The sequence below is a fragment of the Elgaria multicarinata genome, chromosome 18 (assembly GCF_023053635.1).
Source record: "Elgaria multicarinata webbii isolate HBS135686 ecotype San Diego chromosome 18, rElgMul1.1.pri, whole genome shotgun sequence".
NCBI classification, from domain to species: Eukaryota; Metazoa; Chordata; class Lepidosauria; order Squamata; family Anguidae; genus Elgaria; species Elgaria multicarinata.
The window spans coordinates 22,532,052-22,549,472 of NC_086188.1; the positions used below are offsets into that span (position 1 = coordinate 22,532,052).

The 17,421-nt window shown below is 45.9% G+C and overlaps 1 protein-coding gene across 2 annotated transcripts in view; it reads right to left on the bottom strand.

The window, feature by feature from the left end:
• Positions 1 to 7,659: 7,659 nt before the first annotated feature.
• SPECC1L (sperm antigen with calponin homology and coiled-coil domains 1 like) overlaps positions 7,660 to 17,421 on the bottom strand; it is a 92,552-nt gene continuing 82,790 nt past the window's right edge. For both annotated transcript variants that reach the window (XM_063143998.1, XM_063143999.1), the window contains 3 exons: positions 14,853 to 14,969; positions 12,156 to 12,215; positions 7,660 to 9,286 (listed from right to left, as the gene is read on the bottom strand). In XM_063143998.1, coding sequence (XP_063000068.1) covers positions 9,197 to 9,286; positions 12,156 to 12,215; positions 14,853 to 14,969 — 267 coding nt within the window. In that variant the 3' untranslated portion in view covers positions 7,660 to 9,196. The remainder of the gene's footprint in view (positions 9,287 to 12,155; positions 12,216 to 14,852; positions 14,970 to 17,421) is intronic.

Consider the following 17,421-nt stretch of genomic DNA (forward strand, 5'->3'; position numbering starts at 1 on the left):
CGTGAGGGAACCACGGCTGTCGAGGCCACAACGGCGCGATCAGAATACAGTTTGCGCTGTCTGTCCGTATCTTGGTCACGACTTTTGTCAGGAGTGGGAACGGGGGGAAGATGTAGAGTAATCCCCCTCACCACGTTCTTGTAAAGGCGTCTCCTAGCGAGTTCCTTCCGCCTCCTGCTCTGCTGCAGAATCTGGTACAGACTGCGTTTTCTGCAGTGGCAAAAACATCGACAGCAGGATGGCCCCAATACCGAAAGAGATCGTTCCTTACTTCGGTATCGAGCTCCCATTCGTGGTCGACATGGAAGGACCTGCTTAGGGAGTCCGCTACGATGTTCTCCTTGCCCGCTACGTGGATCGCAGTCAGGTAAGTCTTTCTCTTTATGCACCAGTTCCAAATCCTGAGTGCAGATCGGGTGAGGGGGTACGACCTTGTTCCCCCTTGCCTGTTTATGTAGCAGACTACCGTGGTATTGTCTGTTGCGATCAGAACATCTTTGCCCTCGATGATTTGGGTAAAGGCTTTTAACGCATTTTCTACCGCCAGGAGTTCCAGATGATTGATATGTTCCTCTTTCTGCCGAGGAGGCCATCGACCCTGGGCGGTGAACGAGTTGCAATGAGCTCCCCATCCGATGAGGGAGGCATCGGTCGTGATAGTTACCGATGGAGCCCTTTGCTGAAAAGGGATTCCTTCCAAGAGGTTTCCCATCGAGAGCCACCATTTCAACGACGCCCGTACCTGTCTCGGTATCGAGAGGTAGGTTTTGCGAGTGTTGCGTCGAAGGTCGAAAGTCCTTAAAAACCATCCCTGAAGAACCCTCATTCGTAATCTTGCGAATCTGATGACAGCGGTGGTTGCTGCCATCAAGCCCAGTAATCTTTGGATTGTCCATGCCGAGGGTCTTGCTTGGGTTTCGACATCGAGAATAAGGTCTCGAAGTGTCCTTGCTCTTGCCATCGGGAGGTAAGCTCTTCCATCCCGAGACGATAGAGTCACTCCTATGAAGTCTATTGTTCCCTGAGGAGTTAGTATAGACTTTTCTTGGTTGACCCAGAGTCCTAGGGAGTCTAGGAGATTGAGAGTCGTGACTATGTTCTCCTGGAGCGTGTAGCCGTTCTCCGCTACCAAGAGCCAGTCGTCTATGTACAGATAAATGTGGATTTCTTTCTGTCGTAGATGGGCGCATACAACCGCCATCACCTTCGTGAAGACCCTCGGTGCCGTCGCAAGGCCGAAGGGGAGTACGGTGAACTGGAACTGCTTGGCGCCGATGGAGAAACATAGGTAAGTTCGATGCGACTTCCTGATAGAGATATGGAAATACGCATCCTTCAGGTCTACTACCGCAAACCAAACCCCCGTATGCAACAGCTGGAGAATAGAGGCAATCGTTGTCATACGAAACTTTCTGGGGGTGATGTACTTGTTCAACTGTCTTAGGTCCATAATCGGTCGAAGCCCTCCATCCTTCTTCGGGACCGTGAAGTAGCGCGAAAAGAACCCCTGGTTGATCTCCTCTGCGGGTACAGGCGAGATGGCTCCCTTCGCTAGTAGAGTTTGTACCTCAAGCAGCAGAGGAGGGGATGGCGCTGTTACTCTCACTCCCGAAGAAGGAGGAAGGGTATCGAATTCGATGGAGTATCCCGTCTTGATGATAGTGAGCACCCAGGAGTCGGATGTTATGGACTCCCATTGATGGTACATGGGTGCTAGACGGTCGGTAAACGGTAGTAGGCCTGGAGCAGGGAAGTCAAAGACGCTGTCTTTTAGAGAAGTCAGGCTGATGTCTGGTCTGCTGGTATCGGCCTTGGTAAGGCCTCTTTCTTTGAAGTTGTTGCTGTTGTTTTACAGGCTGTTTGTCATATTGAGGGCGCTGTTGCAGCTGTTGGTACGGTTGCCTTGTCCAGCGCTTTTGTCTAAATTGTGGTTGGGGTTGTGAAAAACCCATTTTTTTGGCAGTTGTGCGAGCCTTATATATCGAATCTAAGGACTCGTCAGTCTTATTGTTGAATAGTCCCTCTCCGTCAAAGGGTAGACTCTCTATTCTTGTCTTTGTTTCATTTGTCAGGTTGGCTGATCTTAACCAAGCATGACGCCGAAGGGCTATAGATCCCATCATTGATTTAGAGTGGGAATCCGTCTGATGTTTTGCGGAATTTAGTTGCAGACGAACTATTGCCGTAGCTTCAGTCTGGAAAATCCTCGCTAACTCCCTTTTGTCCTCAGGTAGATGGTCACAAAGGGAGTTTATCTTCTCCAGTAGGAATATTTGATATCTGGCCGTAGTTGCTTCGTACGCCGAGGTTCGTATTCCTAAGGATGAGGACGCATACACCCTCCTGCCGAGATAGTCGTTTCCTGCCCTCTCTATCGATGGGGGCTGAATGTACTTTCTGGGATCTTCCCTGGGCAGATTCGACGATTATGGAATTAGGTTTTGGGTGTTGGAAAAGAAACTCAGCATTATTTTCTTTGACCTTATACATCGACTCCAATCTCTTAGATGTTGGTTGAGCTGCACAAGGGGTCTTCCAAGACGTTTGAGCTGTTCTCCGCAGGGTAGGAGGGAACGGAATAGCAATGGTCGAGCTAGTTTCCGTTCGCATCACGTCATAAATTGGGTCGTCATCGACTTCCGTTGGCTGATCGATGTCGAGACCTAAAGACTGTGCCATTCGAAGTACATGGTCGGATTAGTTTCCCACATCCTCCGAGGTGGAAACGGGTTCCTGAGTATTTACTATATCGTCAGGTGACGGCATCGACGGGGCCACCGACACCACAGAGTCTGAGTCAGATCTGTAGTCTTCATCAGGAGAGTTTTGATTCGCCTGCACCGTTCGATGTACTGGCTGTAAAGCCTGATCTTGGTGAGTTGATGGAAGCACAACAGTTGCTGTTGGTATCGAGAATTGATCTATACGATCATCTCTATTGCCTTTGCTACGAGGAGTGCGGGATTGCAGAGCCGGAGGAACTTGGATAAGTCTTGCATGTGGAGGAGGCTGAGCATAATGGTCGTAGTGTCTCCGTTCACTTGGATAAAACTCCTGGGGACGGTAGTATTCCCAGTCATAAGGGTAGTCCCTTTGGTATCCAGAGTACTGAGAGACTCGATCGAAATCAGGTCTAGGAGACTGTCGTTGTCGGTGTGATGTCTGAGCCACGAGCTCGATTGGCTCCTGTGGGGCAGTAGTGCACGGTACTGTAGGGTACGTGGCAGAGGCAGCCGATGTGGAATCTCGAATCTCTCCCTCCGACATCGAGCTTCTTGCTGTCGGTAACGGAGTTGGTACCGACAACTGTGTCGGTACCGAGGTCGACGCCGGCCGGGTAGGCTCGGTGGGTACCGTGGGTATGGTATCAGACCTTGAGGTGGAGCGTTTTTCAGCGTCCTTCCTCTTTTTCTTCTTCTTCTTTAATTGCTCTGCCGATTTAGGGGTCCGGGCTTTCTTTGAGATTCTCTTAGCCGCGGAAACCGCTAGGGATCGGCCTGGCGTCAGGGGTATGGCCCTGTTATCCGCCATCATCTCCTCATTGATAACAAGTGACTGAATCTCAGGGCTTTGAGTTTGGTCCATTGCCCTTGAGGAGGATTGTTCCTTACGCTTTTGAGGCGTAGGTTCAGTAGCTCGCAAGGCTTTTTCCCAAAGAATAGACCATAGTCTATCCGCTCTGTTCTTCCGCGTTTGTTTCGTGAACGCCATACAGTGATGGCACTGCTGAACTTTATGTCCCTCGCCCAAACAAAGCACACAGAGCGAGTGACCGTCTTTAGGTGGAAGTTTAGCGCCGCATTTGACGCACTTTCTGAAAGGGGCCCTTACGGCCATGCACCTGAGGTGCCAACGCGATCAAACGATCGCTAGCAAGGGAGAAGGGAGGAAGAAGAAGAATAACAATTTTTATATATATATAGTAAAGAAGAGAAATGAAGAAAGTATGATAGGAAAGAGGCTGTGAAAAGAGCCAAAGGGTATTAGAACGATTTGAGAAAAATTGAGCGAATTCACGGTTCCTAGGTCTGTGCACAATGGCGGATGACGAAGAACTGAGGTAAGGGCGGGAACTCCATGGACATGCGCGGTAGCATGGGGGAGGGGTTCCCGCCCAAAAGCGTTTCCCTAAGCTATTAGAGATTCCGGCCTGGTCTCTGCGCAGGTGCAAAGCCCATATGTGTGATGCATAGAGACCACGATGAAGAACTTGTTGGAAAGCTGAGATTATATGAATACATCATACACAAGTATTAGCATTACACAGAGTTTGTCTGAGCAGGTGCCCTTGGCCAAACTGAGCTAAACAATCCATGGCCAAACAAACCGCCCAGAGAACTTCGGCTATTGGGTGGTATAGAAAGGCAATAAAATTAATAAATAAAGTCCATATGAGCTGTAGAAATGTTGAACTATGAGCAGTGCAAACAGGCAGGATCCTGATCTTCCTTCCTTCCGTTACTCATAAGACACCACGTTGCCAGCTGAAATCAAGGAGTCCTGACAGAGTCTTTTCAACTGCCAAACACAAGGACGTATTTGTGGCACCTTGGTCCACAATGGAGGAGTAGAAACTGAAAACAAAGGCAGGATGTGGCTCTATGTGGGGAATTTTGGCAGCCAGTTTCTGGCGCTTGCAACGTTCAGTCTCAAAGAGACGTCTGCAGGCAAGAAGAGTTGCTCCTTCCAACAAGTTTGCTTAGTTTTTGACAATGGGTTGAGGAATCGACTGTTCTTTAGCTTCAGAATCCAGGCACTTATTAAAACAGACCCACTGAGCCACAAATATGAGGAAAGAATGAATGGTGACCTAATCAAACAAAAGTTCAAGCGGCCCCAATCTAGAGGGGTTTCTCACTTGTCTAATTAGAAGAGTGGGAAACCTGTGGCTCCCCAGATGTTGTTGGTCTCCATCTCCCATCAACACCATCCAGGTGGCCAGTGTAGCCTAACAGCACCTGGAGGTCCATAAATTCCCAATCTCTGGGTAAAGGGAAGAATTTAGTGATAATCTCACTGGAGAAGTTATCTCCCTGTTGTGGCCAAGAGACGTGAGTAGGAAAGCCCCAGGCCCCACCCTGTAACACCCATGTTTAGGAGAAAGACTCTGCAGGAGGGAGAGGGCAGGTGCTCAGCCGCAGGACTTGAGCTCTAGAACATTTCCAAAGGGCTCTGTGCAGGCACAGAACCCAGTGGCATCCCTCTTCCAATGGCACCACAATTGCTGGCAATTCAAGCAACAGAGAGCCAACGATGCTTATGTTGAGAGGGTTCCCCCACCCACCCTCAGTTCCCTGACCTGGGGAAGACAATAAATCTGTCACATGGAGGAGACCTTTAGTCTGAGACCCGTCTTGCCTGCATTGTCTCCAGTTCTCAATAGTGGGTAATAGACTTCCCGCACAGATCAAACACATTTGCAGTTTCCACCCCACCCACCCCAGTAAAGTTATTGCATCACACTGAAGTCCGCCTGTGCCTGCAGCTGGGCCTGTCTGCCCATTTTGCTGAGGTGGTTCTGAGACTTCATCAGTCCTAAATTATCAGTTATTTTCATAACTGCTGTAGTACATTGGACAACCAAGCTTTCCAACATTGCCGTCACCTGCAATTGTTTCAGATTTGGAAAGAGTTTGCATCTTCAGGTTAGCGGCACCCTTGTGTATGTTTATGTATGTTTGTGTGTGTTTCCACAGATCTCTCTGATTCCATGGAAGCTTGAGCCATAATAAACCTGTTAGACTTTAAGGTGCTACAAGATTCTTTGTTTTTGATAATTTAGCTGCCTAAGCCTGAAACAATTGTTGGGTCAAATTTTCTATCTCTAAAATATGATCCGTAGGGCAGAAGGGCCATAAAGGCCTGGAGGCGATGGTCTCCTCCGAAGGGAAGGTTGCGGACCGTCCCCCTGGGGACCGTGGGAGCCGTCGCGGTCGATGGGAAGCCATTGGTGTTATTTTTCACAGGATGTCCATCCTCCAGTCACCAAGAAAGGCTTGGAGGGGTGGGGGCAGGGAGAGAAAGATAAATTGCTCCGAGAAGTGCGGGGTACAGCTTATTTTGGGCCAAGGGGCTCAGTCAGTAGGTCCTACCTGCAGACTCTGTTCCCAGGGCAGCCAGACCACAAACTAGCCCTCGTCCTCCTCTGGGAAAAACATCAGGCCTGGTGAAGACTGCAGATGTTCTTGCCTCCCTGTGTGGTTTGCCCCCCTGCCCTCTTCAAGTGCTCTGAGGTTTCAGGGAAGTGTTTGAATCACCTGAAATAGCTTTCCACCAATAAGGTAAGGAGTAAACCAGATATGCAGGAGCATCTGCAAGGCATCTGCTGAAAAGCAATTTTAAAAAATCAAGTACGTTGTTGGACAATTTTATAGTATATTCCAAAAATATTTAATAGGACAAAAACAGCAAGATTGTATTTTACAGTAACATGTAACATAAGTTGGTCTTTAAAAGGTGAGGAAGGAATTAAATAATACCTTTTAAGAAGGGTCATGTAGCTAATTATCTAATCAAGAGCCAAAAATGTTTCCTTGAGCCCAGTTTTTATTGTAGAATGAAATGTTTGTTTTCAACTTAATTTTTTTTATCCCTTTGAGTTCTTCTTGTCTTGATGAAATCATCTCTTTCTATGATGGGACTTCTGGCTATAGCTCCATCTTTACCAAATAAAAATCTACAAATAAACGATGCAAGGAAGTAACACAGTTCTTTTCCTGGTCTGTACGCAAACTTCCACGCTTAAGTTCTTCTTATGTTCTGGCTGTTTGCCTCCTTGCACAACTGAGCGCTCATTTCACCAGTTCCCTCTTGATTAGATATACCCTTTTAACAATGGAGCAAGGGTTTATAAATAAGATTCTGCTCAAAACTTGTCTTACTGCCACAGGGACAAGCACAGCCCATAAAATAAGTTGCTGTTGAGTTTAGGAGAAAGAGAGATTGCTGGGGGGGGGGGGGGGAATGTTTCTTCAATTATAACGCAATAAATAAAGAAGTGCCACTGTGGAGCAAGACATCTTCAGTTCACAAGAGACAGACGGGAAGTGACCTCCCCTGCACCACAAACAGCAAGAAAAGCATTAAATAGTAAGAATGGCTTTGTTTTAGCATCTCATTTTAGGGCTACCTAAAAGGGTTTTTTTCCCCGTTCAGAAAAGTGAGTTCCATTTCAATCTTACCCACACTGGGTAATGTTAACCCTGTTTACTCGCAGGCTGAAATCTTTTAGGTATTTGCGGGAATCCTTGACATTCGCCTCACATTTGAGAAGAAAAGGAAGACCACAATAAAGTAGGAGCTCAACGGGAATATTTGCATGGAGCGCCCACCGGGCATTTTACGACCGTGCTCAAGTTTTGATGTATTCCTTGCACTGTACGTCATGTGCAGAAAGTACTGCAGGCACAAGGAGACAGGTTCTGGCTACATTCTTCAGAGTTTGTATTCTGACTTGCTCCAAGATACAGTTCAGCATCTACACCTATCCTGGTGGCCATTCAGCAGCAAGCCTTGGAGCTGGGTTACATTCTTGACAGTTCAGACTCCTATGACATTCAAAAGTGTTCTTTCGAGGCACATAGAAAGAAAGGCAAAACTATTATTTCTAATTGGGCAAAAAAGTGTGTGTGTGTGTGTGGGGGAGAAGCAGAAAGTATGTTTATAAACAAAAGCTAACAGGGTTTATTAAAAGAAACACATACATACACATGCACAAGCACACGAAAGTACTGCATACCCCACAGCAGTGACCAGATCTCCAGTGGGACTGAACTGTTCCATAGCCAGGAAAGTGATGGCAGGTGTGCAAGTCTTCTGAACTGTGCAAGGACAGAATCACAGCAGCTTTTTGTTTGAGCCCTGCGGCAGCGGCGGCATCTCCTGGATGTTGTAGCAGCTGTTAGGTCTTTTTGTTCTGTACAGGGCCCTGAAGCTGCAGCTTCTCTTAATGCAGGGCCAAATAAGGCACTTGTTTGAATGCTTTTCACCCCAAGAATTGTGCCACATGGATTCAAAACCACAATACAAGCATCCAGAACTTTGCATTTTCTTCTCTCACAAGCATTCATCCCACACTGCAAACTAGGTTTATAGGAAGCCAATTTTAGCCAAATGGGCATAATCTACAGAGCGCTCCTGCTACACCTGGTCCATTAATTTAAATAAGTCCCGCAAGGGAAATCCACAGAAACCCCGTTTAAATACACCCAGCAGAGGTGGAAGCAGAAGCAGCTCTTGGCAGGGCAGAACACACTGCAGAGCTACCTGTAGGTCACAGGAGCAAGAAACTATTATTGCCAACTGTTGAAAGTTCTTCTGAATAGGAGCTTACCCTATCCAATGGCCAAAATAATATTTTCATTTAAACTTCTGCAAAAGGAAAGGTTACACTTTGCCAAACATGACTAGAAGGCAAAAGAAAAGAAAAATCCACAGAAAGAAAATTCTTCTGGAAGCACAAATTATCAACTCATCTACATATGGTAATATCTTCAATTTTGGAATCACGTGTGCTATGCTAGAGCTCACCCAGTAATAAAGTTGGAAGCTGTGTTGACAGTGGGGCAGAGGTAGGCTTAAACACAGGCCCTAGAGCTGAAGAGGGTCATTTGCTTTGCTTTGTTTTGTTGACTGAGGGGGCTCCAGATTGGACACCATCTTCCGTCAGGTGAACTTGACAGAGGAAAAAGCAACCCCAGACTTCCCATAATAATTGTGCACTTTCAGGAGGTGGAATAAGGCAATCGCTAGGTTACGATGAAGAGGGGGCCCTCCCCCAGTACTTGGGGGTGCCGTGTTGAGGTGTCACGAGTAGAGCATTCATCCTACCCTTAGGGGCACTTTATAGGAGGAAATGTCATTGTGATGCAGACACACAGATCTCTCCTCCTCTGAAATTTCAGCTGTGCTTTTCTGTAGCATCCACTCAGTTCACATTCCTCCAACAGAAGTATGAAAGCTTGTGACACTCGGCATTACAAGATCATTCTTAAAGTTCAGGCTTCTCAGGCTAATCATTTAATCCAGCGCACTTAGCTATTTGGCTTTACCCAAGCGCTGTGGTAACAAAACCATGTCCCCCAAAGCCACTCCGAAAGGTCCATTAGAGCTCCATGAGAGGTCCAGAGATGTGGAAGATGCCAGCCACGCTTAGTGGGTCAGGTTGGGTTTCTGCTTCCTCCTCACCTTCAGCCTCTCAGGTTTCAAAGTATTTGTAGATCGCTGTGACATACAGCATGACATTCTGCCAGTCTGGACGCTCCGTTCGTACCATCTCATTAATGTCCTATCAAAGGGAAGAGAGAAAAAAAGACCAAAATATTAAAAGATATCCATAGTACTACAACTCTAGGGAAATATACTATTCATCCAAACCATAAAGCTTCTGGCCAGCTAGAAGAAATATTATTAATAAGCAAGAGTTTGCAGCTCTGCTTCTGATTTTGTTCTGCTGAGCTTATCCTGATAGGCAAATGAGGCCTGTTTTAGAATTGTCGTTCCCCATACCAACAATAAGAGACAAAGGGGGGCTGCTGCTGCTGGTTTCTTGCAAAGGGGGGAGGAGAATGAGAGTGGCCAGGGCTGAAATCAGCTCAGGGCCATAGCTGCTGCCCCCCATCCCAAAAGCTTTGGGCCAGCATTCAAGGACTGGCCATACTCATCTGCAGGTGGGCCTTGATGAACTCACGAGGCAAACCTCTGTTGTCCTTCAGCTTTAGTTCCTACCTGCGAAACAGGAACAGTGGCCGACCACCATGCAAGGGCTCTCTTGGGACCAAGTCAAGAGATCTCTATGCTGCTGTACATTTTAAAGTGTTGACCAAAGCAGCAATCCCGTTGTGAACACACAGATACTCACACTAGCTGCCAAAGACTCTGATAGTGGATAAGGAAAGTGATTTTAATAATTATTTCCTATATTTGCCTCCTCTGAAGTCATAGGTCCAAAATATCAAAGCAGAATATAGGTTGACCTCTGTGACAAGTGGTAACACCTTTCCTGCAATCAGAGACAAGAGTCTTGCAGGGCACTGAGCTTTGCCTTGCATACTAATAGCACCTGCCTTGATAAAAACACACACAGAGAAATGGACACCAGACAGAAAAGTGGCAAAAGGCATTTGCACGCGTGCACACACTCTCTTGCTCTCTCTTGAGGGGCCGTTCAGTTTTTAGGATGAAGGTAGTTATCAACCAGGTTCACATGACACGGCAACCCAACCGTGTTTGTCTCTGGGCGGCCTTGTTGTGATGTCTGAACCTGGTACAGTTTCCAGAGAACCCATGGCCTGTAGCTGGGTTGTTCAGGGTGGCTTGTTTTCAGAATGGCTTGTTGTGGCGTGCAAACACGGCACAATGGCTTGTATGTGGACTGTTGAAAAGGGCTACAGAGCCTCTGGGCAAGAGCGATGAAAGACCCAGTCATCCTCAAGAACTTGCTAACGATGTCCCCTCTCTGTTAATCCTCTTTAGTGCATCTTGAAATGACACTAGTCAATGTACTCCTCCACTTCGTCGATCCCTACACAGTGACACCTTTTAAAAAAACTTTTCGGGAGGTCTGCAAAAATTTCACTTTGATTTATTTTAACTTTTGGGGAGATTTGTGCAAATTTGCAGTAATTACTGTGCTTAAGTGAATTTGCGCAAATCTCCCTAAAATGACTATATACAAAAAACTCAAAGGTAGAAAAAAAGTAAAATGTGCAAATCTCCCTGAATGTGACCCCGCCCCCACAAAGTAATCGCTAACTCTGCTAATGAGCACATTTGCATTAGCGCCCATTAGTGGAGGAGGCTCCTAATGTGTCACAAAGGCCCACTGGAGCAAGCAGGAGGACTAAGGGAGAAACAAGCCACAGCAAGTCTCAGACTACCTGGTTGTCTGTCAGGGGTAACGTGGGCTGGCAGGTGAGCAACCGCCCCTGCACCCCCTCACTCCCAGCGGCTTATTTCCAGGGAGGCTTATTGTGATGTGGGAGCCAGCCCATCAGCGTGTTTCTAGTCTAGACTCTTTCGGTAAAGTAACGTCAAATATCCATTTCAATGCAAAGAGAATCAGAACAGATCAGATTCTGGCAGATCAGAACACCCTGCACAGCTACAGGAGCAAGAAGATATGGGTAGCAGCAGCAGCAGCAGCAGCCAGGGCTCCCCGGCACGGTGCCTCCAGCGGAGAGCCTGCTCCCTCTTGCTGAGGCCCTCAGAGGGAGGGAGGGAGGGAGGGAGGGAGGGAGAGGAAGCAGCAGCCCTTCTGCTGTGTCCAGGGCCTGCTGAATTTCTAGTGCCTGGATTTGCCTTTTTCCTCCTCCCTCCCAATCCCATTTAACTTGTGTCATGTGAATACACTTGTGTCACTTGTGTCACAAGAAATTAAAATAAAAAATTTAAGGTTTCCCAGGAAAAATCGCTAGAGTTTGTACGAGTTGCCACAATGGCGGTCGAAGAAAAACTGAAGTTTGGGCGGGAGCTGCTAGCGCTTGCGCAATAAGGGGGAAGAGTTCCCGCCCAAAAAGGTTTCCTTTAGCTTTAGAAGCATCCGATACGAGCTCTGCGCAGGCGCAGAGCCCATATGTGTGATGCATAGAGACCACGAAGAAGAAGTGGAGGACATTCAACATTATCTGTTGCAATGCCCTATATATACATCTCCTAGACAAAAAATTCTCAATTACATTCTTCATTATCTTTCTGACCGATCTTCCCTTGAGCAAATCTGTATATTGCTGGCTGGCAATAATGTATTTATTACTGATCTGGTTGCAAAATTCGCTTTAGCTGCAAGTAAGTTGAGAGCCAGGCACCAAGACTCCCAACAAGTTTCATAATGGAGTGCTGGAAATTTCGTTCTGGTATCTGTACTGATCTAGTTCCCCACTCGCGAGTTCTTAATGTATGTTAATGTGATTTTTATCTTTATATTCCATTTGTGTTCATTATTTTAATTTTACTTTATATTATCCATTTTAACCTATTTAACTTATTTATTTTAGCTTATCTTTTCACTTGTTTTTATTATGTTGAATTGTGATGGCTTATTGCTTTTAGCAATAAAGATTTCATTCATTCACTGTTTTCAATGCAGCTTGTTCCCAGGTAAATGTGTGTAGGACTGCAGCCTTAGATAGAATGCCCCAAGCTTTGCATGCACTTACCAGAGTGGATTTGATGCCAACACTTTCAGCTGCCTGGAAAGCCAGAGTGAAATTTCTTCTCTGAAAGTACAGTTACGTCATAATTATTCAAACATAAGAAACGGCCTTTGGGGCCCTTTTCCAAAGCCAGTTAAGCCCCCTTCCCCTTTCACCACTTGTCACAAATTCTCTCCCTGTGTATTAAGAGTGATCAATTGACTCCAAGAAATGTTGGAGGAGGTGGCTGCACATAAGCAACAGCAGACACAAGACAGACACCACATTCCAAACCTTTGCTTCTTGTCACAACTTTGCTAATCTCCTTCTTCCCCACGGTGAGTGGTACAGCTTATGAATAACCCCTCACCCACATTTCTGGGCCAATAATATTGATTTCATTCACTAAAGGCAGCATATATGCTTATAATACATATACAGGTATACTCATATACTGCACATCAAGGGGTTATGCCAGCCAAAATTCTGCAACTACGAAGTTGCCATGGACAGTCACAAAGCACCCACTTCCCAGAAGGCAAAATGATGCTGCTAAAAGAAAATTAACTGTATCCACAGTGGTTGTCACACAGAGGAGGGCCAGGATCTCCATCATTCCAGAGTGCAGGACATAGAAAAATGGTCCCAAGCCAGGAAGCCAGATTCCAGCTGGACATCAGGAAAAACTTTCTGGCTGTTAGAACAATGGAACCAGTGACCTAGGGAGGTTGTGGGCTCTCCCACATTTGAGGCATTCAAGATGCAACCGGACAACCATCTCTCAGGTCCTGCACTGAGCAGGGGGTTGGACTCGATGGCTTTATAGGCTCCTTCCAGCTCTACTATTCTACTCAGGTTCTTGCCCAAGAGCCTGAATACAAGGACAGGAAGGAGTCTGAGCACCAGCACACAAAAACACGCCTTGTTTTTTGGCTTCAGCATCCATTTTGCAGAAGGCAAACTGATGAGGCTCAAAGACAAGTATTTAAGAAAATGAGCATAAGGCAGAGGAGGTGACTACGCCCCAAATGCCAAGCCAGGTATTTGCCTCCAGAATGCATAACAAAAAGCCCCAGATAGGGCCATATGCCATTCTTGGAAATAAGGATGGTGCACTGTTCAGGTCACACATAGAATCATAGAATAGCAGAGTTGGAAGGGGCCTACAAGGCCATTGAGTCCAACCCCCTGCTCAATGCAGGAATCCACCCTAAAGCATCCCTGACAGATGGTTGTCCAGCTGCCTCTTGAAGGCCTCTAGGGTGGGAGAGCCCACAACCTCCCTAGGTAACTGATTCCATTGTCGCACTGCTCTAACAGTCAGGAAGTTTTTCCTGATGTCCAGCTGGAATCTGGCTTCCTTTAACTTGAGCCCGTTATTCCGTGTCCTGCACTCTGGGAGGATCGAGAAGAGATCCTGGCCCTCCTCTGTGTGACAACCTTTTAAGTATTTGAAGAGTGCTCTCATGTCTCCCCTCAATCTTCTCTTCTCCAGGCTAAACATGCCCAGTTCTTTCAGTCTCTCTTCATAGGGTTTTGTTTCCAGACCCCTGATCATCCTGGTTGCCCTCCTCTGAACACGCTCCAGCTTGTCTGCATCCTTCTTGAATTGTGGAGCCCAGAACTGGACGCAATACTCTAGATGAGGCCTAACCGGGGCCGAATAGAGAGGAACCAGTACCTCACGTGATTTGGAAGCTATACTTCTATTAATGCAGCCCAAAATAGCATCTGCCTTTCTTGCAGCCATATCGCACTGTTGGCTCATATTCAGCTTGTGATCTACAACAATTCCAAGATCCTTCTCGTTTGTAGTGTTGCTGAGCCAAGTATCCCCCATCTTGTAACTGTGCCTTTGGTTTCTATTTCCCAAATGTAGAACTCCATCTACCAGTTTTTGGTTTTTTTAAAAGAAAATTAATTTTAAAAAATCAGGAGGTGCAAGATGTCTGGCAGGCACCAGGAAAGGTATCTGTCATCACCAAGCTGGAAACTCAGACATATACAGTCTGTGAAAATGTGAAATGGTATTATATTATATTTAATCTTACCATTCTCAAAAACCATCAGTGACTTGTCCTATGCCCTATGGACATAGGACATTGGCTGTGTTCACACATTCACCAAAACATAAGGCTGAACTTGTGTTGAGCATGCTTTCCTGGTCCCCTCTCTTTCCCTCTGCTGGTGCAACCATAAGATCAGAGGCTTTTGTTTCCATTTTTGATTAACCACAGTTTAGTGTTAGGACCAAAATCTGAGCTGTGGTTAATCTTAACTATAGTTTACTAAAACAAACCAGCTTCATAAACTATAGTTTGAAGCTGTCTTATTTTAAATAAACCATAGTTAAAATGACCCACAGTTTATTCAGAATATAATGCTGAGCTGCAGTTAGGCAAAAAATGGAAGCAAAACCTTTTGAGCATGTGTGCATGCAGCCTGAGGCTTGTCCTTGTAATACTAAACATTATGTGCTAATGTTTAGTATTTGCTAATACTGCCCCCCAAATTCATACAAGCAAAGCATTTAAATAAAGATGTGATGGACTAAGCATAGGGAAGGGATGCCTATTACTAGAAATAATGCCCATAAAGGCTCATTGCAAGTATCCACAGCATGCTACTAAAAGCGTGGCAAAACTTTGAAAGATTTGATAAGAACTTTGCTCTCCATCACTGTTGTAATGGCTTCTGGCACAGCCCAATATCATACTGTACCTTGTCCTGACTGTTCAGCTCTTGATAGGGAATATGAGCAGGCAGGTAAGTGTGGAGGACGGCACAGAAAGCCAACCCATCATTCCAACTGCTGCTGAAGTTAGTGATATCAATATTCTAAGAGGTGGAAAAATATAAATATGTAAGGTAAAAGTATTAAAACACAGGAAGTTTACTCATTCTGTTACTTATCCTTATCTTTTTACAATTATGAAAGCCAAGCATTCTTAGAAGCAAACTAAAGGGGGGGAAAGGCAAGGCAGTACAGTACAAAACACTTCCAATGTTGAGGAAGGAAGAAATAAAGACAAATTATGGGAAGGGCCCCCAAAAGGGGAATTCTTTGGTAAAGCCAGAACATTCTCCTGGGCAAGTTGGACTCTGCCGGACCGCCCAGTTTATCACTGTCCAAACTCTAGCCTGATTTTTGAGCCTCCAGCTAGCAAACCATGGATAGCCACCCTCTCATACGGAGAGCGCTACCATCTTGTGCATGTTCCGAGGCTGCACGGTAACATCAATTGTACTGGGAACAAGTTCCTTTTCCCCACCACTGTTTTCATGTCACTGGAGTTGTAGACGCGGCTCTCTCTTCACCGCTGTATGTTTTTCTCGCTGATATTATTGAAAATGCTTTGCAATCTGGTCTCAGGCATTTCCACGCAGCAGAACCAGATGTGAAAGCTGTGCAGAAGTTAGTAACATTGCCACCTAAGCATTTATTTGCCATTCTTGGAATCAATCTGCAACATACATAATTGGGAAGCGTGTCACTTCATATGGTTTTTTGGGGTGGGGGACAAAGCAGAAAAATTCTGCTGATTAATGTCAGTTATGCATATTCAGCTAGACCATCGATGCAGAACCCTTTCAGCCCAAGGACTGAATTCCATCATGGAGAATCACTTGGAGGCCGCATTTCAGGGGCAGGTTGGGCAAAAGGGGCAGAGCCCAAAAACACACACGCCTGCATATCTTAGCTTCAAACCCCTTTACTGCTAATATCTATTATTATTATTATTATTTATTTATATAACACCATCGGAGAGTCCTGAGCACTTTTCAGAATGGGGGCGGGCAACTGGGAAGCCACCAAACCATCGGCGGTTGGCGGAAAGGAGACGGGGCAGGGGAAGGGGGCACGCTGTCCTGGGCCAGGCTGGGCTTCCAGGCTGAGGTTCTGCACCCCTGGACTAGACACAGTTCAGGTGAATAAAGGTGGCAACAACAATATAGGCTTATGGCAGAAATGCTGACTAACTGCAAACACGCTGCAGCCCTTAACAATGTTTGCTCAATCTGCTAAGTTACCTATGACTGAGTGCTCAGCTCTTATCTTCTTCTGAACGATGCTCAAACATGAGGGCATGAGGTATCTACCATTTTGCTGAGTGGCCTCTTAGAAATCAACGCAATACACTGCTAAGTTGTTTTTATTCTCAACTGAATGCCTGTGTCAGCAAAGAGATATTGGCATACATAAATGGCACCCATTTAGGCAGTGAAATTAATGCTTTGTAAGCTATCACGTTTCTCTCTCTATGTGGAATCACACTAGTACCACAAATGAACATCGATGTGGCTCATTTATTTGCTAGCAACATGATCCTTCCCCCACAATACAACTTCTTTTGTTCCTGTGCTATTTGTTTTGAACGAAGACTTGTCAAAGAACAGCATCAGGAGAAGAACAAACCACCAATAACTATAGCACACATTGCTATTGCACAAATGCTAGATGCATGATCTGGAGTAATAAAGGCTTTTTAACAGAAACTACACACTGTGACTGGGGCGCTGGGAAAATGCAGCGAGAACAAGGGGGAAGAGCAAGGGAGGGGATCTGTGTTTGGACCTTCCACAAGGGGAATAATTTCACACGCGAAGCAAGATACAAGAAACGTGGGATGTAAATACGCTACTGTTTATAAATAATTATTACAATGCTATTTGTGTACAGAGGAGTCCAAAATTATTGGGCTAAATTCATCTGTGATGTCAGAACGCTACTTAGGCAAAATTAAACTACCAAATATAATAATCCTCTGGATATGGGAATGTAGATGTTTGTTCTTCATGTTACAGTGTCTTAGATCGGCTAGAGCAGGGCCTTCTTAGCTCTGGCTCCACATTCTACAGAGAAAGCAAGTGATTGGTTTATAGCAGAGATGGGGAACACACAGGCAGCATATGGCGCTCTGGCCTCTTTCGTAGCACCTGCTCCCCATGTGGCAAAGAAGAAGAAGAAGAAGAAGAAGAAGAAGAAGAAGAAGAAGCCGCCACCGCCGCATTGTGGCATCAATGGCAATTTCAGCAGCAGGGGCATGTGCGGCCCTTGGTGGGTTCTGTGGTTTGGAAATTGGCCCCAGAGACTATGAAGTTACTCACCCCTGGTTTTGAGGTAAGCATTTAAAGAGAGGCTGGTTGTGTTTTATTTTCCTTTCAGACAAATTTCACCTTCGAAACTGGCTTATAGCAACAACAAAAACCAATATACAAAGCCACCGTATAGACTGAAAAACAGATACAGGCCCTGCTCTCAGGCTTACAAAAGATGGCACATACGGAA